Source organism: Columba livia, chromosome 1, assembly GCF_036013475.1.
Source record: "Columba livia isolate bColLiv1 breed racing homer chromosome 1, bColLiv1.pat.W.v2, whole genome shotgun sequence".
NCBI lineage: Eukaryota > Metazoa > Chordata > Aves > Columbiformes > Columbidae > Columba > Columba livia.
The window spans coordinates 62,636,670-62,660,166 of record NC_088602.1 but is presented as its reverse complement, the minus strand read 5'-3'; the positions used below and the strand labels follow the sequence as shown (position 1 = coordinate 62,660,166).

Below are 23,497 nucleotides of genomic sequence, written 5' to 3'. Positions count from 1 at the left end.
CAGACTCTCTTATAGAGGAGAAAGACAATTTGAAAGGCAAAGCCTAGCTCAGGGGTGTCAGACTTGTTTTCGGCAGGGGACATGTCAGCCTCACAGTTGCCTTCAAAGGGCTGAATATAATTTTAGGACTGCGTAACTACTCCTACATATATACGGGCCTAAAATCACATTCAGCCCTTTGAAGGCAACTGCGAGGCTGATGTTGGCCTCTGCTGAAAACGAGTGTGACACCCCTGGCCTGATAGATACCTTGTGTTTCTGTTGATTCCTCTTTACTGTTCAGATTACAATCCTGCTTAAGTTACAGTGAAATTCCTCGGAAGATACCTGGTTTATGGACTGAGAACTTTCTGGACAGTTTTGCACTCTTGTTCATTTTGATGCAGTGTTAGTGTGCTTCTGTTGCTCACCTTCATATACTTTTCCACATTACATATTTACTTTAGGAACTTGGAATTTAGGACTCTGTTCAGACTGTGATATCTGAGGAACAACAGTACTTTTTCCTAGTACTTTCTGGAAGACCTTTTTAGCTTTTTAATATTTGTGGTGCTTTATTCCCTCAAGACTTTAAAGTAACAGTCTGGTTTTGCCTTGTTGTATGTGCTAAACACTGAGACATTTAAAACTTGTTCTTCCTGTTAAGGATTTCTTGAACGAGTGTGCGTGGGAAGTTACGCTGCTTAAGAAGTTGTGGTGAAAAATCTTTGAAGAGGTGGAAGGAAGGAACACTCAAACATGGCTGGAGGAAATCTTTTGACCTCCACAACATCAGCAGCAACTTCACAGACTGCTTTGGACGCCACCCCTGGGGACAGCGGGCAGGACGATGGCTCCAAGGAGGAGACTGGGGCATTGCTGTGATCAGTGGATCCCTCAGCTGGGAGCTGGGAGGGGAAGGGGATGCTCGGTCAGACTGTGGTCCCATCTGGAGAAAGCGTTTATGTGGGCTGCTGCCTTCTCGCTGAGAGGTCAGGGTGTTATAGGAGGCTGGCTAGACCAAAGTTTAGGCCTTAAGTTCAAGTCTCAGCACACTTTAAAGTTAGTCTTGCTTATTTATCAGGCTGGCCTCTGGCATGATCTTCTTTTCCCTTCTGTCTCCATTGGGTTTCTTGTGAACTTGATGGTACTGAGGTCCATTTGGCTCAAAATTTTTGATTTGTTTATAACCATCATAGGACTTTGAAAATGCTTGGTGGCAGTGCTGCTCCTGAGTGGGTAGAGTCTCCAACAGGACTTCTTGTACTTGCTGGAAGAGCATCTGAGAAGTTAATGGTGCTGCAAGTAGCGATATGACTGTAGGGTTGTTGAACTGCTGTAAATATGCAAAATATAAAGATGAAAAGAAAAACAGAAATTAGTTTTGGTTACAGGTTGGACTAGATGATCTTCAGAGGTCCCTTCCAATCCCAACCATTCTGTGATTCTGTTGCTTGGCTTTAAGAAATTTCCCTAGTGTTGTGCCTTTGTGGTTGATTTGTTGTTTTCCTTGCAATTCCTTTGCTTGCAAATTATTTGACCATTCTGCCACTCTGCCCTGTTAGCTTTATTTTTGAAATACCAAAATGGTTTCATTCTTGGATTCAGGGTTTACTGTTTAATTTGGCTAATGGTTTAAAAAGGTACATGGTTGTAGTGGGACCAGATGGGTCCGGAGAAAGAAATAAAGGGCCATAAGAAGGGTGTGACTGTTTTAATAAGTTATTCACTGTAATGTCTGATACTATTTTGCCTGACACGGTGGGGACAGATATTAGTTTAAATACTTTGTGTAGTTTTGGGGGATTTCCACATCTAAGGTTGTTCCAGCCCTTAAGGGCCAGAAGTGGTCTGTACAAGGAAACTGTGCTGCAAAAATAAATTAAGCATTTTTTCTGTGTGTAGATTGTGTTATGTGGGTGAACAAGAGAGACTATCCATAATTCCTCTGTCATAATTAATCCCTTATGCAAGGTAAATTCTTCTTACTGCCTTTTTCTCTTTTCAACAATATATTATTTGTAGAAGTAGCCAGTTGGTAATTGGAATGTAAAAATGTCATGGTTTATATTATGCTGTGCAAGATTAGATTAGCATACAAATTCCATAAAACAAGTAATAGTATTGTTCTAGTACTCGGTTGCTGTAGTGTATGATTTTGGGGGCTGGATTTTATGGCTCAGGCATCTGGAGTGGGAGAATGGGGGAGGATATGTGTTCCATTGTGGTTTCCAGAACGCAGTATAATCAGGATTCGGATGGAAACAAAGTAGGTCACAGCACAAACTTGTACTGAAAAATGTGAGACTTTTAAAAACGCGCAGTCCAACTGAAAGCCCAACTTTGAACATAAGGTTGGAGAAAAGAGTGTCAAAGCACTGACCTCCTCATTCCCCTGCACCCCAATCTCCCTTGCCCTTACCCACCATACATCAACAAGGGCATACACTGGCTTTTTTTCTCTCCTTTTTTCTACCTTCAGATCACTGGTTTAAAGAATTTCTTTCACTGGAGGAAAACAAATTGGAGGTTATACAACATTGGACAGAAGGAATTCTCCATAAGCTTTGCCTAACACTTTTTCAACTCCATTTGTTGAACTTGTGACCTCTGCTGTACAACCCCTACTACCAATTATTCACTGTGTAGGAAAGTATTTAAACACCACACAGGATTTTTGATGTGAAATCCTAATTTTCCGTGTTATGAGAAAGAGTAAATAGTTGTTCCTGGGTTACTTTCTCAGTGTGAGGCCTGAATTTATAGACATCTGTTTATATCCTCTTTTTGTTTTATTTTTTTCAGTCATTTACTAGCTTGACAGATCCCCCAGCTTTTCCTCATGCAAAAGTTTTGCATAGTTCTAAGCATCCTCACCAGCTTCCTTCAGGCCTCTTTATAGTGTATTCTGCACCTTTAAAAACCTATTTCTCTGGCAGTTCCAGGAATGTCACTCACTGTTGGGTGAACTTTGGATTTCATGTTCTGGCTTGATGTTTTCCAGTTTTATTTTGCTGATAACAATGAACACACTGTCTCTCTTCTTGCCACCGTGGGGTAGTGTCCTGAAGTTTGTCAAAAGACACTCTACAGGGACTCAAAGATCTATTTTAAGTTCTTTTCCCGACTGGAGATAGACTCTAAGTTATTTGCACAGTGTGCATGTTCATGTGCAGGTGTTTTCTCCCAGTATACACTGATATGTATTTTTCAGCATGAATTTCTTCTGCTTTTCCTATTCCATAGTCATTTACAAGGATTTCACAATGCTGTAACTGATGGTGGCCAGTAGCTTTGTGCAGAAAATTAATGTAACCAGATCACTTCCAGATTTTCTGTAAGTGGGGGCTCTGTGTATGAACAGGGTTGATAAATGATGATGATTCTTAAATGTTCAGAAGAGCATAGATGGCTTTTTTTTAATCTTTTTCCTCGTTCATTCACACTTCTGTAGTGACCTAAGCCTGACTCTGGCTGGTTGAAATCTACTGTTTTTTATCTTTGTTCCTTAAAACTCGATCAAGAAAAAGTGAACGTGCTCCAGAAGATTTTACACATAGCAGATATAGCAGATATTTGAGGAAAGTTGCAGTTCTTGGTATGAAAGGAAAACAGCGTCTGTCTTCTGCCTATTTTCATTTAGTCCCTTTGCAACTTTTGCTTTCCAAAACTTAAAGAAGAGTCAGTTTTGTCTTCCAAGAGATGGATTTGAAGGAGACTGTCAAGGCTTAGCTGGAAGTGCTGGGAGATCCTCACTGAATTACTAGGAGGAAGAAATGGTCTGTTATGAACTGTTGGTTTTTGAGTGCTGGTCAGAGCAACTTAAAAGATAAATTACTGTTAAAATGTAGTTTGGGTTCTCTACATTGTGTGTGTTTAACACTCGTCTTACATAGGTCAAGAGACGTTCTTCCTTCCCCTCTACTCTGGCCTGGTGAGGCCACATCTGGAATATTGTGTCCAGTTCTGGGCCCCTCAGTTCAAGAAGAACAGGGAACTGCTGGAGAGAGTCCAGCGCAGAGACATGAAGATGATAAAGAGAGTGGAACATCTCCCTTATGAGGAAAGGCTGAGGGAGCTGGGTCTCTGTAACTTGGAGGAGAGGAGACTGAGGGGTGACCTCATTAATGTTTATAAATATGTAAAGGGTGAGGGTCATGAGAATGGAGCCAGGCTCTTCTCGGTGATAACTGATGATAGGACAAGGGGTAATGGGTACAAACTGGAACACAGGAGATTCCGCTTAAATATGACAAGAAACTTCTTCACAGTGAGGGTGCCAGAGCACTGGAACAGGCTGCCCAGGGGGGTTGTGGAGTCTCCTTCTCTGGAGACATTCAAAACCCACCTGGACACCTTCCTGTGTAGCCTCATCTAGGTGTTCCTGCTCCGGCAGGGGGATTGGACTAGATGATCTTTCAAGGTTCCTTCCAATCCCTAACATTCTGTGATTCTGTGTGATTCTGTCTGTACAGATTCCCTGCTCTGACACTGAGCAAGCAGTGAGCTGAGCTGGTCTGTGGCACTGTTACACTCTTACGGAAAAGAAGGAGGAAAAAAACCCGAAAATGCTACAAATACCACATTTTTACCTTCATTGCTCCACACAAACTTGTGAAATTGGTTTAAAATTCCTTACACTCTTTTAGTCAGTGAATAATATAGCTTCCAGCAGCACACTAACTCTTTGTTGTGTTTAAACCTTTGCCAGGACGGGAGCAGTTTCATGGCCTGGGGTCGATGTACTGCAGAGGAGCAGCGGCTGTGATCCTCACGTATGATGTGAACAGCCTCCAAAGCCTGACGGAGCTGGAAGAAAGATTCTTGGCGCTGACGGACAGCGCGAGCGCCGACTGCATTTTTGCTATTGTCGGAAATAAAGTTGACCTCACCGATGACTGTGCTTTGCCACCGGATGAAAATAGACCCGAGAAGCCTGTTGCCAGCTGTGGCTCGAAGGTGCGAAAACAAGTCCGTGCAGAGGATGCGATCGCGCTCTATAAAAAGATCCTGAAATACAAAATGCTAGATGAGAAGGATGTTCCGGCAGCTGAGAAAATGTGCTTTGAGACCAGTGCAAAAACGGGATACAAGGTGGACTACCTCTTTGAAACTGTGTTTGACATGGTAGTGCCAATAATCATACGGCAGAAAGCTGAGGGGCCACCGCAAACTGTGGACATTACTGACTACAAGCCAGCAAAAAGGACAAAATCTGGTTGTTGTGCCTGAATCATTTACATAACATAAAAAACTGAGGAATAAGAGGTGCTCGCTGTTAATGAAAAAGGAAAAGTCAAAGAATAAATAGATTAAATGGTGTATTTGGGGAAAAAAACAAATCTGAATGTTAAAGGTTTCTGGAAAACTGTGTATGAAAATGGGAATGTGAGCGAAATGATGGAGTTAGACTTGCCAGTTTCTGAGGGCTCTGAAGACAAATGGTGTGTTAGTACAATTGGTAGTGACAATCATTTGGATGGCGTTGAAGGAGTCTGATTTTTTTAATGACTCGCTATTTCATGTTGCATGTAAATGACCTATTTGTGTACTCTCGACAGCTTTCACATTATCATCTTTCCCCTTGTGATTCTAACTTTGGAAGACTAAACACATGGTACTTTTTTATTATTAAAGAAAATCAGGTATAATTTATATTTGTAGCTAATAAATCAATTATAATCTTTTTATGTCAGATAAGACAGTGTAAGATTCAGAAGCTGTACTATTAAAATTGCTGTGGATATGTACTATTAATTTGGAGACTTTATTAATGTGAATTCGTTTTCCATAGTGGGCTTTCATGTATTAACAGGCAGCATCACAGCTCTTGTAGCTCTAATTGCAAGTTGCAGGAGGAAGTTTTTTTCTTTCGTTTCTCTCTTGTAACTCTTTCAAATGCGCATAGCAAAGGGTTTTTTCTGGGGGGAATGAAGCACTTTTCTATTTTGTCTGCATTTTGTTGAGACCTCTTTATGGTGCTTATAGGATACCGCAGTGCTGGATACCTGTCTCCCAGCTCCTTCTTAGTTGTGCCCAGGCAAAGCTGCAGCTTTTACCAGCTGTGCGTGATGTTACCATCTACCTGGAGGGAAGTGAGGACTGGCATTCTCTGATGTGAAACTGCCTAATGCAGGAGGAGGGGAAGAGAAACCGCTTTTTGTGGAGTAGAAAAGCACATGAAGGAGCACTAATGAGGTACATGCTTTCTCTCTTGACTGCGGTAAAAATGAGGGGCTAATATCCAGTGTTGCTCTCAGAGTTTTCCATCCATCTCAGCTACAAAGAATGAAGGCAGTGACTTCTAGTTTAAAACAAAATCGAACAAACACAACAACAACAAAAACCCAAACCAAAACACACCCCCTATACCACCCCCTAAAAACTCCCAAAACCAAGCAAAAAAACCCCAAACAAACAAAACAAACAACCAAAGATGCAGCTCTCATGTTTCCAGTTCTGCAAGTTGTTGTGTGGGGACTCCTTCATCTCCCTATGGATACTTGTGGAATAATTTTCTAAATCAAAAGGATTGGTTTTTCTTATGCTGTGTCGTTGCCTTTCTCTGTCCCACCCAAATCAGAGTTGTTCAGTACATAGTAAGACAGTTCCTAAATGAGTAATGAATTCAATTGTTACTAAGTATATTTAAAACTCCTTTTTTTTTTTTTTTCCCCAAAAGTATGTCCTCTTGAGTAACTTGGTGCAGAGTAGTAGCTTTATTTTCTGGTTTCATGTTCATGCAGAGTACATGTGTAGTGAGAAGTAGTAAACCTTTGTACATTTAATCATGGAATCATAGAATAGTTTGGGTTGGAAGGGACCTTCAAAGGTCATCTAGTCCAACCCCCTGCAATGAGCAGGGACATCTGCAACTAGATCAGGTTGCTCAGAGCCCTGTCCAGCCTGGCCTGGAGTGTCTCCAGGGATGGGACATCTACCACCTCTCTGGGCAACCTGGGACAGTGTTTTAACATGCTTACTGTACAAAATTCTTCCTTGTATCTAGCCTGAATTTCCCCTCTTTTAGTTTAAAACCATTACCCCTTGTCCTACCACTACAGGCCCTTCTAGGAGTTGTCATATTTCAGATTTTCTAGGGGTTCAGCTTAACACCTGCTAGTCCGTCAAGAGACTTAACTGCCCCTGCTCTGGGGTATTCAAAACTGTATACAATTAAAAACCTTCTAGCTGTTAACAAAATTCCAAGGCCAGTATCTAGGCTTCCCTCAGGACTGGAAAGAGTAAAATGGGCTACAACCTCATTCTTGTTTGTGACCAAAGGGATCTGCCAACACATCTGTGAGAGGTCCACCACCGGCTTTGCTGCTTCTGTTGACAGCGGAACCTGCAGCACATACTACTTGGAAGGTCAGGCTTTTGGGAGACGTACGCCCAGGGAGTACAGAGCAGGAAAAATATTTGTAAATTTAACATCTAACACTTCTTAGGTGTAAATGTTTGTAATTCAGTTGCACCAACGTTTGATTCATATGCGATCTTAAGGAACTCTTATAGTCTTTCCAAAAGCTCCAACTCGGGTGTTTTCACTGAAAGCGATGACACGGGAACCAGTCTTGCATGCTGAGCTTTAGCCCTTAGGGCTGCACTTGTCTGGCATGATGTTTGTGTCTTTTTTTTGTCGCTGCCTTTTGGTCCTTGAGAAGTGTCTGGGTTATGATGGATTGTCACTCTGCCAGCCTGTGAGAGACCGTGGGATTGCACAGCAGAACGTGAGGGGCTGTGTAATACACAGGAGCTATTGGTAAGAGGTCGGGAGGGGGTCTAGGTGGCCAAAGTGCATGCTAGCCCCATTTAGTTGATATTTTCTGAAGTCAGATTGTGCCTTCAAGCAAAACTTGAAGGTTTCTGGAGTTTGATGTAGGATTTTTTTTAAATATTATTTTAATGGTAATTTAAACTCTGCTTGTACCTGAGCTCCATTTTTACAGCCTAATGTTGGTGCTCTATCTGCTACAGCAGTGGCTATGCATGTCTGCGAGCAATCCTGCATGTCTTCAACCAAAACTAGGGAGTGCAGTTCAACCCTCAATATTGAAATTGCAGATTTTTTTTTTCCTGGTTAGTGGTGCTGTGGTTATCTATATCTATATCTATATCTATATCTATATCTATATCTATATCTATATCTATATCTATATCTATATCTATATCTATATCTATATCTATATCTATATCTATATCTATCATCTATATCTATCATCTATATCTATTTTTTCCCCCTTTAAACAGCATAGAGAGGCAAGAGAATATGGCCTGCTTTTGTGCTTAAGAACACTTAGCAGTGTCTGTCCTAACATGAATTCATTAATTTCTCTTGCTTTTGCAGGTGCATCCTGATATGCTAGCACTGCTAAAGGCATTTTTTTTTTTGCCTCATCCTCAATTTTACTGGAACAATTCAGCTTGGCTTATTGATGGGGAGGAGCAGTGAAAGCTGCAGGGTAGCAACTGGCCACACAGGAGCTGCGCTGATGCGCACTTGTTCCCACTCTCTTCTCAGTATCCTCACAACCTAGCAAATGATGCACTTTTAGCAGAGCAGCTGTAGGCTGGGCCTTTAGTCGTGCTGTGCTAACACCTGCATTAACAGCGGCTGGGCCACGCACCTCTTCCATGCCAGCTCTTCTGCATCCTGCTGGCTGCAGCAAGAGTTCTCCTCCATTGCTGCGAGGTTTCTTTTTCCATTAATAGCCTTGGTGCGCAGCCAGGAGCTGGGCTGGCCGTGGCTGTGCTGCTGGAGCCCCTTTACAACAGGACTAGCCATGGTGGGTGAAAAGTGGTGACCCAGGTTTTCTACCTGTCCTGCCTGGGAGGGGAGTCTCATTGTACAAGTGTTCATTTTCCCCCTCTCCCTGTTACATTTGTCCAGATTGTGTGAAGTGTTTGAACACTGAAATAAAAGATGTGTTATTTTTGGCCACGCTGGGTGAATGTGAGCTGCCAGAGCTGGTGGCTGGGCCAGGCTGTGACCCAGGGGGGATGGAGGAATGGGGAGGATCTGTGCTGGGCTGGTTGGGAAGGCCCCATCCTGCTTCCTGCCCCTTGTAGATGCTGATGGTACAAGACCATGGTTTCCATTGCCCACTGCCAAGCCCAACAAGGCTGTGAGCCTCATGGGGGCTACAAAAGGAGCCTGGACCCTCCAGCTGCCCATGGGGCAGGCACAGCTGCTGAGCCACTTGCTTTGTCTCAGTTACGTCCTTGCTCATGTCATGGCCAGAAGTGCCACTGCCTGGTTTTACTTCTCTGCTTGTGGATCATGGGGTGCAGGGGTGTTACTTGTTCCCCTCATCCAGTATGTCTTGCACGACATGTGCCCAGTCCCTGATGGCTGTGGGGCCAGGCCTCTGGGAATGCCACTGGCCCCTGTGCTGCTCTGGGGCTGCAGCTGCCGGCACTGGGGAGCCATCAGCACATCAGCAGTGACCCCCCAGCCTCTCTTTCTGGCAGCAATCTGATACCTTCTGTTGCAGGGTCGTGTTCACCGCTTGCTGTTTGTTGATTTTCTATTTCTGGCAGCTGTGGACAAGCCCAGTCATGTCCGGTGTGAAAGAACTGATCTGGTTGATACACTCTGAGGAGATAATTGGTGTCAACTGATGTCACTATGTTGACTTAAATACATCTGTGCTGATATACTGATGCAGTGTTACCTACAGAAGGGGATTATGATCTCGTTTACCTTCTCAGGACTCAGAGACGTTATGATTCAGTGTTTTCAAACAGGAAAGTATAGGAAGCAAACAACACACTTTGAAGTAGAGGATTTGACCTGAAAAAAACACTTGTGGTTTTTATATCTTAGGATGGAACACTATAGTTCAGTAATAGGATTGTTTTGTTTTGCTGTAGCTGAGTTTTCCCCTTATAAAAACATGACAACTTATTGGAAATGGGTTCACAGAATCACAGAAGGGTTTGCATTAGAAGGGCCCTTTAGAGATCACCTAGTCCAACCCCCCTGCCTTGGGCAGGGACAAATTCACTAGACTGGGCTCCTCAAAGCCCCATCCAACCTGACCTTGAACACTTCTAGGGCATCCACAGCTTCTCTGGGCAGTCTGTTCCAGTGTCTCACCGCCCTCATTGTACCAAATGTCCTTCTTCTGTCCAATCTAAACCTACCCTCTTTCAGTTTAAAACTGCTGCCCCTTGTCCTATCAGTACAGGCCTTTGTAAAAGGTCTCTCTCTCCATCTTGCTTATAAGCCACATTTATATATTGAAAGGTTGCAATAAGATTTCCCCAGAGCCTTCCTCAGGCTGAACAACCCCAACTCTCTCATCCTTTCTTCATAAGAGGAGATAAAACTGCAGCTAAGAGGCCATTTGAATAAGTGTGTTCCCCTCCACTCTGGGTTATGTCACCAGGTGAAATCCTCTGCCTGCTCCAGGTATTATCTGTGTTTGCATGCGCGAGCTCTCTCCCCTTCCCAAAAAGTGATTGCGCAAGCTTTGGAGGAACGCGGGTATGAGTACACAGATGCGAAGCACATGATGTGCACAAAGAAAGTACACAGACGTTCAAGTCTGCTTGGCACTTCATAGCTTTTTGGGGCTTGTTTTTTCTTGCACCATGCCTGTGTGTTTAACTCAACGCTGTGCCGATAGAGTGCTGAGCAAACACATTAAGGACAGTTTATGTGAGATGGAGAAAACTGAGGCAAAGCAACTGTCAGGGGAAGACCTATCTGCTAAAGTTTTACATGGCAAAGAAAAAACTGCTGCATAGGAGGATTAGGGAATGTATTAGCCATGGAAATCCATATAGTTTGCTGTTGTTGTTTACATAACAGTTTTTTACAGATTTGTATATCCTCCACTTGAATTCTCTTAAAACACTGAAAAACAATGAAAACATTGATGGAGTTTCATGCTGTAACAACGACGTGTGGTATCTGTGTGATCATCCCATGGCCACTGATATCATGCAACACCTGCAAGAGGTAAATTGCTGATTCTTGGGTGTTACTGCCATGTGCTATTTAAAAGAATTGGAAAATGTGGAATAGATTCGGCTCATGTTGACTGCAATGTTTTCAATTCTAAGTATTTTACTGAGCTGAAACAAATACTAGTGTGATCAGTTTGTTTGGACTCTGCCTTTCAGAGCTACAGCATGGCCAGAGAGCTCATTTCAAGCTCAGGTAATTTCTCTGTTAATGGATATATCTCATTAGATGTACAACTAATATAGGTTAGACAGCGTGCTAGCTAAGAACTTTAACTTAATTTATATATTTTGCAAAGGTAACACTTGTTAATTTCGGTTAATGATGTTGGTTTAATGAACATTGTAGAACATGAATAATATATTGCTTTAATCTTCAACATCATTGCAATTTAATGGCTTGTTCTTCCCAAAACCAGATGAAATACTATTTCAGTAGTTCAGCTTAAGCAAGCAGTTTTACAAACACAACTTCCTCTTGGATCTTTTTAAGTGCCATGAAATAAACTGTATTCCTGGTTGAAGGGTTTGAATTTCAGTGGAAGGAGCTTTCTGGTAGTGCTTTTCTAATTCCTTGGGTGCAAACAAAGTAATTCAACAGAGCAGTCCATACGCATTGTATAGAAGAACACGGTTTACACAATGGAAATCATCAACAAATAGAGGTGTAGAAAAAAACAGGTTTTATTTATGATACAGTGAGGATGGAATGTAATTACAAAAGCCAAGAAGCACCTGAAGCAGGAGTGAGGTGAACTGTTGAAAAATCAGCTTAGATTTCAGTTTTAAGCATTCAGGTATGTAATCAGCCTATGCAAACAGGAAATTTGCAGCTGGTCCTTTGTTCCCCCTCTCTTGCAGTTGTGACAGACAACTTTGGGCTTTATTGCTTCCTTTGAGAGAAGGTAAGAGTGAGCCTTCCTGGCCATTTATCAAGCCTGGCATGTGATAACCTGGTTCCCTATGGGAAAAGGTGGTGCCAAATAAATGCCTTGCTTCCTTGCCCTTTGCTTTTGCAAGGATGGCTGGTGGTCATCCCACTGCCACACATCTCCAGCGGCCAGGACAGCTTGTCTTCAGACAGACAACTGGCCGGTCTGGTGGTTCTGCACATGAACGTCATGTGCCTTCAAGCAACATGTTCTCCTGCAAGACCTACCCCATGTGCAATGGCAGCTCCAGCAACACGTGGTTAAAATCCGTTCATGATGAGTAGTTTGGTTTCAGAGGGGAAAAGCTGCAGTGCAAAACCTACATGGTGCCACTGTTGTGCGAGTAGTGGGACACAAACAAATGTCCCTGCCACAGTGGAGCAAGAGGCCTTTGTAATGATCCTTTGGCCCGGGGTGTGTCTAGAAAAAAAATCATCAAGGTTGTAAAATAACATGCTGATTTTCATCATCTAGTTTCCTAATCCACATAGAGTTGCAATTTGCGGTCACCAATTTTGGGAGGCCTATGAGCTTCTCTGTTATTGCTAGTGGTTAAGTGCTAAAGCATGGTGAAGCTTCAGAAAACCAAATACAATTGTTTTGGGTGTGTTTGAAATGCTCAAGCATAAAATACTGACATCAAAGTTAGGTTTCAATGCTGGACATAAGCACTCTCCAGAGCATATTTTCAGTATTTTGCAAGGGTTTAGCGCTTTGATCACCCTGTGTTATTTTCTTATGGAACTGCAGCTGTTAGTGTTTACTGTTGTGACAAATGCAGTAAGTAGAAAATATGCATACATTCTCTCAAAGTAAATGCGGTGCATATCTGACCAAGGTAACCATTTATTACTGAAGTTTTTCTGGTGTTTCAAAGCTGTGAGTACTTGTATCATTTGGCAAATGTTAGACTAGCAAAAAATGTATATATACTGTATAGTAGGAGAACTCAGCACTAGATGCGTGTGTTAGACTTAATTTCTGTTACACTTCATTTGCTTTTACAGACTTTTTTAAAAATTAACTTTCCATTCAGCTTTTGAGGTAATAAGTTAAAAAAGCACCAAAGTGATTTATTCAAATGTCTAACCATCGTGGAAGGTTCCACTGTATAAGACCCACACGATAAGCAGGTTCCTTATACTGTGAACAGACTTCTATAAATTTTTCATACAGACTTGACATCTGCTGATGTGGCTTCGGATGAGTCCTGCCTTGAGCGTATCTGCCGAGGGTTTGCTTTGGAAGGGCTGGTCGATCGTGGTGAGCCAGAAGCTGTATTTATTTGCATAGTAGTGGCAGGTTCCACGTGCGCCGTTGCATTCGATGAAAGGAGTCGCTCTGAAATCTTCCAGGCAGCTCCCAGGGGAAACCAGGGACTGTCCACCACCTTCATCACCAGCAGCAGTGTGCTAGAGGAGACAAGGAGGGCAGCGATCAGAGTGCAACCTCAGGCAATGCTGTTGAAAACTTACATGTGGGAAAAGTGAAAAAAACCCACGCTAGAATTGCTCCTAATTCTTATCTCCAGAGCAGAAAGTCGGCTACTCCTGCATAAGGCTTAAGGCTTTGGCTGTGCTTTAGCTGTACATATGTTGATGCCATTTGAAACTCATCAGATGAACATCTTTTCTATAGTTAAGATTTTCTTTCACTGTTGGAAGTCTTAGGTGGGAAGGGCCCACGGGGGGGTCAGGGCCAACTCCATGGTTGCCCTCAGTTGCTCCATGGCACTGTCATGTTGTAAATACCTCCAAGGATGGAGTTTCCACAACCTCTCTGGGCAACCTGTTCCTCCGTTTGGTCACCCTCAGTGAGAAGAACTTTCCATCATATATCTAACTTGAATTTTCCTAATTATTACATCTACCTTACTCAGCATCACACATGAAACAAAATTAGGTTTTATACTAGTAACTAGTTCCCTCTATGGCATATTATTTGACAGCAAATTATACCAAAATAATGCATTTTTAAACCACTCAACTGTTACCATTGACATGTACTGCAGTAATGAACTGAATGTTACTTTTGTTCTGTCAAAGGCATTGCTAACAATACAGTTAATTTTTTGTTAAAAACTGAAGGAATTTGCAGTATAAAAGAAAACAGCTGGAAAATAAAGTTGCTAAATAGTTTTTCAAATGTTGGGAGAAATCTGGGCACATCCAGGATGTTTGCCTGCCTATGTTTTAATAAACACCATATATTAAAAGTGCAAGCTGTAACTGGCTTGGCTTATCCCCTGTGTTCTTATAAATGAGTAACAGAAGGGGCCACTTTTTAACTGAGTAAAGGACTCTGATCTCTGGCTAGTGTCACATGTTGTTGACGTTTAGATAGCTTTTTTTGGAAAAAACAACACCACCACCCTAACAAAACAACAGCTCCCTCCCTCCTCCCTGCCCCACAACCTGCCTCCCACCGTCTTACAAATTTGCAGGATTCGCTAAGCTACGAAGTTCAGGGGCAAAACCATTCTAGCATCCCTCTCCAAGAACAAAGTTGGTAAGAAGCAGCATAAACCATTAATGGCTCTGAGGCCTCCGCACCTGGAAAGCAGTTAAGAACCGCAGATGGTATTTGAGCCCTGGCTTGGGAGCAGACCTGCTTGACAGCAACTGGAGAAGCACTGGCATCCCTACGCTCCGTGTACAAACTCCAATTTTTCGCCTATAATATGTATTCTTGCATTGGCCACAGCCTTTCAGTACTTAAAGGGGGCCTGTAAGAAGGGTGGGGATTGACTTTTTAGCAGGGCCTGTTACAACAGGATAAGGGGTAATGGTTTTAAACTGAAAGAGGGGAGATTCAGGTTAGACATGAGGGAGAAATTTTTCACAGTGCGGGTGGTGAAACACTGGCCCAGGTTGCCCAGAGAGGTGGCAGATGCCCCATCCCTGGAGACATTCCAGGCCAGGCTGGACGGGGCTCTGAGCAACCTGATCTAGTTGCAAATGTCCCTGCTCATTGCAGGGGATTGGACTAAATGACATTTGAAGGTCCCCTCCAACCCAAACTATTCTATGATTCTGTGATAATGGAGTGCTCTTGCCACATAAAATCTTACTGACTCCTGAGGTTGTGTGGGCAGCAGTCCATGATGACTCCCTTCATGATTGTACCTTACGCAGGAGGAAGGAGGTGACAGATTTAAGCCAAGGAAGTAAAACAATATGTACTTAGAGATAACCAAAAGTGTGCTGTACTTCTTTCATAGCTGCCTGAGAAGCAAAAATGTGGATATCCATCACTTTATTTGCTCTGAACGTTAGCTTGGAAAATGTGAACTCTTCTCACTGTGCGTTCCATGGTGCTGGCAGACTTTGTCTTGGCAAGAGATTCTTGCAAAGGTGAAAACTTTGCTCTTAACAATGCCCAATGTTTACACAGGGCTTTGCAAACATTTAATTAATCCTTGGAATTCTTGTGAAGTAACTATGAGATTGGTATCAGGGCTTTTTATAGAAGCAAAAGAAAGGTCATAGGGCTGGTCAAAAATTTGACCTGCCCTTTTATTTCTTCTATAGCTAAATGAAAAATATCAGATTTCCCTTTACCTTATTTTCTGAAAATAAAAAAGACTTTTGTCAAACAAATAGTTTGTAGGTAGCATTGACTGTTGTTCTTCTATGACATTTTCTACCAGAGAAATCTTACATTTTTCCCCAACCCTGTTTACTTCAGCATTCAATCCGGTCTTCAATAAGTTAACAACATGGACATACTATGGCAGGTTTTAACTGTTGTGTACATCAAGCAAGTCAGAAAAATAAGCATCTGTCAGATCATTCACTAACATATTTTATCTGCTCTTTACCATGTTAAGCCCTCCAGTGCTTACATGATCCCTCTGTACAGTCTTGGAAGAAAAGCGGGTCAGGCCCTTCAGTAGTTCTTCTACTGCACACCAAAGCTTTTCTGTAACATCCCGTTTCCTAATTTTAAGATCACACGATCTAAAAGGTCCTATAAACCATGGGATATACAGCTCAGCTCTTATTGCTATCAGAGCTAAAATACTGAAGATTAATTTTAAAAGCAATAGGAGCCTGTCTCGCTTTCCAGACTAGGTGAAAAAGTTTGGCTTCTAAATCTTCAGCCAGACATAAGTGATTTTAAGTTTCCAAAGATAAGGACAAGTTTTTTCTTTCTATTTTTTGTTCCATATTAGCTTCTTAATAGTGAAGTATTTAAGTAACTCCTAATCTTTAGCTGTGAAAATGCTTTGTAAGCTACTGTCGCACCTCAGTGCAATTTTATGTGCTAATCCACAGCTGTCCCCGTGGTCTGCTCCAAAGCACCATTTTGTACATAAAGGACTCCAGATGCTGCTCTGACAAGAGGCAATTTTCTCCGCAATTGACAGAAATTTTGTTTCTCCTCTTCTGCTTCCTAGAAACTAGTTTTGTAGTTCCCTGGTTCCCCAGTGTGATGCATGGCTTTGGTGCTGCTGGCTCTAAACCAGAGATTCCTAGTATCTGTGACTCAAACTTAAAACCCAGTGCCACACAAAATGTGCCAGAGGAGATCAAATACCATAAGGAAGGAATATCCAATCCACAAACTGCGCCAGCCTTCAGGGCAGTGAGGAATAGAAGCTTCTTGGCTATGGACAGCAATTGCCACAGCTGGGGCCTCACAAACTGAGCAGCGACTGATATATGGCCTAATGTCTTCTTCTGCCACAGGCATCATTGGAAGAGGTGCTGTAGTTGAGAGCCAGTAGGATTTATCATTTCGACTTGCATAATAACAAATATCCCCAGGGTTACAGTAGAGGAATGGCATAGTACTAAAACGAGCCAAACATGAGCCGGCCAGCCCTGTTAAAAAAGAAACAAAAAAAAAAAAGAAAAAGAAATGATGGCAATCATTCTTATAGAGACAATGCACACTTTCAGTTTCTTGTTCCTTCCCAAGCATGTGTCAGTAAAACCCTGTGGCCCAGATTGTTTCAATGGCTTTACAGTTCCCCTTGAACACTGATGACTTGCAGGAGCTCTCTCAAGGGCACTCTGTGCAGACATACAGTTTTTATCTTCACATTTTGGTGCTTCCCAAGCCTGTTTGCTGAAGTCCCAGCTTTCTCTAAGTTCCACTCTTTGTTTTTCTCAGAGAGATGGACTTGAGTGTGCTGCCGGCAACACCTGCACGTACCTAGGTCCTGGTTGTGTGCCTTCTCTTGTCCTTCAAAGTACAGCAGGCTGTATCCACTCCAGAGTTTGTTCATGCCAGTGGGACACATCGGCTCTTGCTCAGACTGGCTGTGCTTCACCAGCAGGTAGCCCATGTTCACGCTGCGGCCCGGCATGCCTGGCAGCCCGGGGCTACCGGGGCGGCCGGGCTGACCTTAGAAAAATTGAGGAAAAGAAATAATACAACGTAGCTCACGTCCCCACAAATGCTCTGATGCTAGCTGATATTCCGGCTAAGCTGCTGGCAAACAAAGCTTAATTGTGTGATGCTTCTTCTTATGGTAAGTTATTGTTAAATGAGCTGTAGTTCTAGGATTATAGCAGCTGCTTTTGAAGTAGATTGCTGCGGGATCAGGCTCCCTGGTATTTCACTATCAGAGCCAGGGAAAGCCATGTATAAAGTTCTGATGAATTTTAGTGCACTTTGTACAATACAGATGAGCATATTTTTCCTCTAAAACATTTTCTTAGTGTAAGACTAACCGATGGTTTTTGAATTGCTGGCACTTGTTTCATGCTTCATGCTTATGCTCTGCAAATACCTTTCTGCTCTTTGACTAGGTAAGGACACAGGTATTTCTTTTACAAATATGTTCCCTTAAACATCATCTATCCAAATGTCACCTACCCAGCCATTCACTTCCATGAATATTACTGCTAGTAAAATGCTCAGCTGAAATACTTAAGAAAAAAACAATATGAAAATACACTTAGATCACAACTCAGATCACGAGTTGACTGACATCTACATCTAAGTTGGTGACGGGTTTGGAGGGGAAGCCGTATAAGGAGATGCTGAAATCACTTGGTCTGTTCAGCCTGGAGGAGACTGAGGGGAGACCTCATGGCGGCTACAGCTTCCTCACAAGGGGAGGAGGAGGGGCAGGCGCTGATCTCTTCTCTTTAGTGACCAATGACAGAACCCAAGGGAATGTTAGGAAGATGTGCCAGGGGAGGTTTAGGTTGGACATTAGGAAAAGGTCCTTCCCCCAGAGGGTGGTGGAGCACTGGAACAGGCTCCCCAGGGAGGTGTCACGGCCCCAAGCCTGACAGTGTTCAAGAAGAGACTGGACAATACCCTCAGACACATGGTGTGAACTGTGGGGTTGTCTGTGCAGGGACAGGAGTTGGACTTGATGATCCTTATGGATCCCTTCCGACTCAGGACATCCTATGATTCTATGATCTATCAAACCTTATTCCAAAAATATTGCTTTAAGTTACCTCTGTTAAAAGTTAGTTAGCCGTCCCTTGTGAAGAAGCTGCAAAGACAGAAACTTCCTCTCTCTTCCCATCCTCCCCATGCAATGATGTAGTTAACTAAAGAACAATTTACACCAGTGAAATGGGAAAGAGGGAAGAAGTGCTGTGTGATATCTCTTACCTTCAAATCCCACTGGACCCTGAAATCCTGTTGCTCCTTGTTCACCTCTGGAGCCGGGAGGAGCTGGAATGCCACCCCTGCCCTGGAGTCCTGGCTCTCCAGGGGAGCCTCTGAAACCTTGAACCAACAACAGTTATAAGCACGGTGACCGTGGAGATACCGACATGCTGCCCACTTTGTTAACACGTGCTCTACTTGCAGTATGTTTGATCCATCTGTCAGGTTTACCGATTTATACTATGGTTCTTGCTCAGGCAAAGAGCACTAACTTCATAGGAAAAGGTTGCTGGGATCAAGGCTACCTGAGCCCAACAGTCCTAATTTTTCACTCTTGCTACCACAACACGTCTCTGATGAGGCTGGTAGCAAGAGGTGCACTGCATTGGGTCCATGCGTGACTAACATTACAGTCCCTGGGTTGCAAGCATGTCCACGAGGATATGCACATTTCCACCAAAGAAGTTCTGTCTTGATTTAAGTGAGATCCATATCTGATGTTGCTTTGCTTTGGCTATGTCAGTGTTGTTGAAGTTTTCTCCTATTTTGCTTATGTTCTGAATGCTGGAAGGAAAAAAGCCTAGCCCCAGCTTTGAAAGACCAAAATTTGACTCTCCTTTCTGACTTGCAGAATTTAAAGTAGAAGAGAGACAAAGCAGTGAGTCTGGTGGACTCACTCTGCTAAGAGGAACTGAGCTTTGACTCTGAGTGTGTGATTCTTACCGGGATCACCTGGTGGACCCTGAGGTCCCATATCTCCTGGGCTTCCTTGAGGTCCCATATTTCCACGGGGACCTGGTGAACCTTGCTCAGCAACAAGCCTTGGAGGAAGAGGGGGCAGCCCAGGAGAACCTGGAGGGCCCTGAAAGCCTGTGATTGGAAGAAAGATGAGATAGTTTGATTAAAAAAAAATATCCTATATTTTCTTTAATGTGCTTTCATCCATGGATACGTTGATGTTATTTGGCTGCATGTGTGAGAGAGGGTCTGTGGTCTGCAACTCGTCACCTTGGGTATAGCAGCTGTATTTATAATATTGGGGAAATGTCTGTGAGTATGGGGATTGCCATTGGAGAGCACAAAGATAAGCAGAAGGAAATGAATGATGCTACTGCTCCCTCATTCATGACAGGAAATTGGTAAGTTCTCCCCAAATAGCCAACAGCTCTCTGAGGTGTAGCACCATCTTTTGGTGGGCCTCTGGTGACACAAATACACAATGGTATAGATGGAATGAAGGATTTTAAATATCTTTTTCTAAATACGCAGAGTGTCTACTCTGTAGGATTAGTTTTGATCAGGAATTATTTTTTTAAACCCCAAAAGGGGCTCTGACTTTGGAGTTGGCACCTCATATAAAATAAATTAATGAAGGCAAAAAGTTGACTACCCTTGTTACATTCAAGCACCTATTCACTTGAATTTGCCGGGGGTCACACAGTGTCTTGTGGGTTGGAAAGGACTCTGTGGGTCATCCAGCCCAACCTCCTGTTCAAAGCAGGGGCAGTTAGATCAGGCTCTGTGGAGCTGCAAAATGAGAAGTTTAGAAAGGAGCTGGGCATGTGCCTGCCCTTACTCACCAGTTACTCCTCTATCGCCCTTGGGTCCAATAGGTCCCAAATCCCCTGGAAATCCTACTGTGCCCATAAAGCCGATGACGCCTTGTTCACCCTTACGACCTTTAATGCAAAATGACAGGTGGCATTACTGCATTTCAGCACAGAACAAGTGATTGCAGAAGTCACGTTATTAAAGCTTCTGTAACATAGGAGATTCCCCTGTCCCCAGCCAAGATCAATGGTTCCCATCTTTACCTTTTGGTCCAGGGTACCCGCGAACACCAGGTGTCCCTACTGGTCCAGGATCACCTCTACTTCCTTTTGGGCCGGTTTGTCCACTCACACCTGGTTGTCCACTTTCTCCTTTGCTTCCTGGTGGAGCTGGTATTCCAGGCTGCCCCTGTAGTCCTGGATAGCCTGTTTAGAGCACATACAGCTTGTAATCTGTTTATACTTAATACCTGACCACCTGGGAAAATAACTACTATCTAATTGTATCCCATCAGGTTTCATTTCCTTAAGTGAGGAGCTAATGCTCTTATTCAGCACTCCTGCTCTCAGGCTGGCATACCCTTCTGCTGCAGTGACAGGAATTAGAGTATGAAGCTCCCACAAAGCAGGGTGTCATCTCAAGCAAGACTGCAGCAGAAGCGGGGTACCTGCTGAGATACAGCCTCGATGAGCTACCCCCTTCCCCAACAAACACCCCACTTCACTGGGTGCCTCCCTGCTTCATCCTAAACTCTCCAAGTAACTGGAGAGAAATCGGGCAGCAGCAGGTACCTGACTCAGTGCCAGGTGGTAAGTAAGCCAAGGATTTACTGTTCCGTGTATCTTGGTGCTTCAGCAGAACACCTGGATACAAATAACTACTTCACGCTGTCTTAGGAATTATGGGAACAGCTTCTGTTTCCAGAATTACACACTGCCTGAAGCTAAACCTGGCGGGTTTCTGTTCAGTTACCTCTGCTGCCTAAGAAGGCATTTGGATGTTGTTTCTGAGGAGAGAGGCACTTACTAACTAGGGTTTTGAGTGGGGCATCTGTCGTGCTGACTGCTGAAATTGGATCACATGTGGATACGAATGCAAGGTGCATGTGGCAAAGTAAGAGCAAGCCATGTCTGTCTCACCATTTTGGCTGGGAGATGGTGTTCCTGTTCCCACTCTCCTGACTGCTTCTGTTTTTACTTTTTAATCCAATGACTGCCTGGGGAGTGGGAATCAGTATGCAGAGTTCTCTTTCCATTTGGAAACCTAGGTATTTTGCTGTTTTTCAGCCAGTTTGCCTGTTGTGAGGTTTTTGCCAAGTTTACATAAAAATTTCCATGCATCACAGAAAGATGATAGTGAGACACCTGCAACTTCTGCTACAAGCTCTTCACAGTGGCACTACAGTTTGAAATGATTGTGCAGGCCAGCAAGCAACAGGTATATCAGCCTCTAAATAGAGACAGAGCGGCTCTCTCACATGTGTGAGAGAGGCAGGCTCATATTCTGGACTTTCAAAGAGAGGAAGAGCTAATGCTTCTCAATGTAACTTCATTTGCATGGTAATTTCACACAGGAAAATTCTGTAAATGATTAAGAAAATATTCCATAGACTTGCAAGTCTGCCACACAACTCAGATTTTGAAGTAATAAATTAGCATAATGCTTCTGAAAGTTATTAAGAGAATCCTGGATGCTTAAAACTGTTATTTGCATAAAAATCAAACCCTTCCATCAGGACAACCTGGAGGAATGGCCTTTTGCTTTCAAGAGGTCTGTCCCTATTATCTTATGTACCATTAGTTCTGTCCAACAATTATTCATGCACTTTAGTGTTGCATTTAATAGGGATATTTTACTGAATCAAGACTGAAATAACAATGACTGCTGTTGCTAACCCAGTACTTAGTCTGTTGTTGTCTCAGGGCACAACCTTGTACTTAAGAAGGCATGAATTACCTGGCACTCCATCTAGACCTGGAGAGCCTTTATCGCCAGGATATCCTGATATATTTGAAATCCCAGGAGGCCCTGGAAATCCTTCCTGCCCAGGAATGCCAAAGGGTCCTGGGACTCCTGAAAGGAAGAGAAGAAATAATCAGTACTGCAAGGAAAAGCACAATTGTAATTATAAGGACTCACCTTAGCCTAAGTATAAAGAATGGGATTTTCAAAATGCAAAACACCTGCAGTTCCCACTGATTTTTATTTTTTTCAGATGATGTTGCAGAGGTTTTTCTTAAAAGAACCAAATACTAGTTCTGTGCCAAAGCTCTTTGGATAGGTCATTACATCTTACTGTGTGGAATGCTAATAATGTTATGCCTGCCATGTACTCAAAATGTCCTAGGTATATTGAAGCAGACAAGAAAGCAGCTTTGTTCTTCTCTGCCCTGCAGAGTCCAGGGTCACAGACACTTAGGCTTTTTTGGGGTCAGTTAAAGCCAAAAGTTTGAACCCAAGAAGTTCTCTGCAGAGGAAAGGTAGATTCAGGTTGTCAGATAGCCACAAAACCCCTTTTCATGTAACAAAAATTAACAATATTTACTTCTGACAAACAAACATGAATGAGATAAGTGAAATAGCTGTTTCTTCCAGAGCTTGAAAATAAATCTCTGAATGGTGTTTGAGAAGGCACGGCATGTTAGTAACAACAAAGTGTAACACAAAAGAATAGGAATGAGCCACTGAACCAAGAAGGCAAAGGCTGTAAGGTTATATATATGTATATGCCAGTCCTTAATCATTTTAGAGCCAAAATTTTGGAAAATTTGAAACACCCCCCCCTCCCCCCGCCCCGTAATTAGTTGATTCATCCATAACATCAGTATGGTGGCTCCTTGAGGGAAGAAGAGCTGGCGGTGAACCACACTGAGATGATCATCATAGCCTGCCACAGCACGATGGGTTTGTGCTGGAAAGCTGTACACTTAAACTACCTGAGGGGTGATGATACCAGTAAAGCACTGTGCATTGGGCTGAGCCCAGAAGGGACCCGCGGGGCAATGACACATTGATGGACATCGAGGCTTTCAGAAGAAAGGTAAACATCGACAGATTTGCAAGAAAAAGGAAGAAAGGCCACAGTCTTCATGTAGCTGGAGCAGCATTAAAAACAATAAGTAGATCTTATTCTCCAGAATACAAACCTGGAACACCTCTGTCTCCTTTCTGACCTGGAGGTCCTCGGCTGCCTTCCACTCTGCTCGGCTCTCCTGCGTCCCCTTTGTCACCCACTGCACCTGGGAAGCCTGCAGAGCCGTAGCCATCTGGACCTGTTGTGGAGTTGTTCAAAATCAAGAAGAAAGCTGACATGTTTCTGCATGTACTAACGTATCACCATACTAAGGTGCCTGTATAAAAAAACGCTCATAATGGGAAAAAAAGGCCCTGAGGCTTAAACTTTATAAGAGGAAAGAAATTATGATTTGAAGTTGTCTTCTAATCTGTGTGGCAACACAGATGTATGAGGTTGTTTGCCAGAG

The 23,497-nt window shown here is 43.1% G+C and overlaps 2 protein-coding genes across 5 annotated transcripts in view; one reads left to right on the top strand and one right to left on the bottom strand.

Moving 5' to 3' along the window:
• The window catches only part of RAB20 (RAB20, member RAS oncogene family), a 28,336-nt gene extending 22,600 nt beyond the window's left edge, over positions 1–5,736 (top strand). Inside the window, exon 2 of the mRNA XM_005509045.3 lies at positions 4,691–5,736. Within this exon, the coding sequence (XP_005509102.2) occupies positions 4,691–5,211 (521 nt within the window). The 3' untranslated portion in view covers positions 5,212–5,736. The remainder of the gene's footprint in view (positions 1–4,690) is intronic.
• Positions 5,737–11,619: 5,883 nt separating this feature from the next.
• COL4A2 (collagen type IV alpha 2 chain) overlaps positions 11,620–23,497 on the bottom strand; it is a 151,533-nt gene continuing 139,655 nt past the window's right edge. For all 4 annotated transcript variants that reach the window (XM_065058490.1, XM_065058462.1, XM_065058473.1 and 1 more), the window contains exons 40-48: positions 23,162–23,287; positions 21,972–22,088; positions 20,279–20,440; positions 20,045–20,143; positions 19,188–19,334; positions 18,468–18,584; positions 17,046–17,237; positions 16,425–16,711; positions 11,620–13,297 (exon numbers count right to left, since the gene is read on the bottom strand). In XM_065058490.1, the coding sequence (XP_064914562.1) occupies positions 13,043–13,297; positions 16,425–16,711; positions 17,046–17,237; positions 18,468–18,584; positions 19,188–19,334; positions 20,045–20,143; positions 20,279–20,440; positions 21,972–22,088; positions 23,162–23,287 (1,502 nt within the window). In that variant the 3' untranslated portion in view covers positions 11,620–13,042. The remainder of the gene's footprint in view (positions 13,298–16,424; positions 16,712–17,045; positions 17,238–18,467; positions 18,585–19,187; positions 19,335–20,044; positions 20,144–20,278; positions 20,441–21,971; positions 22,089–23,161; positions 23,288–23,497) is intronic.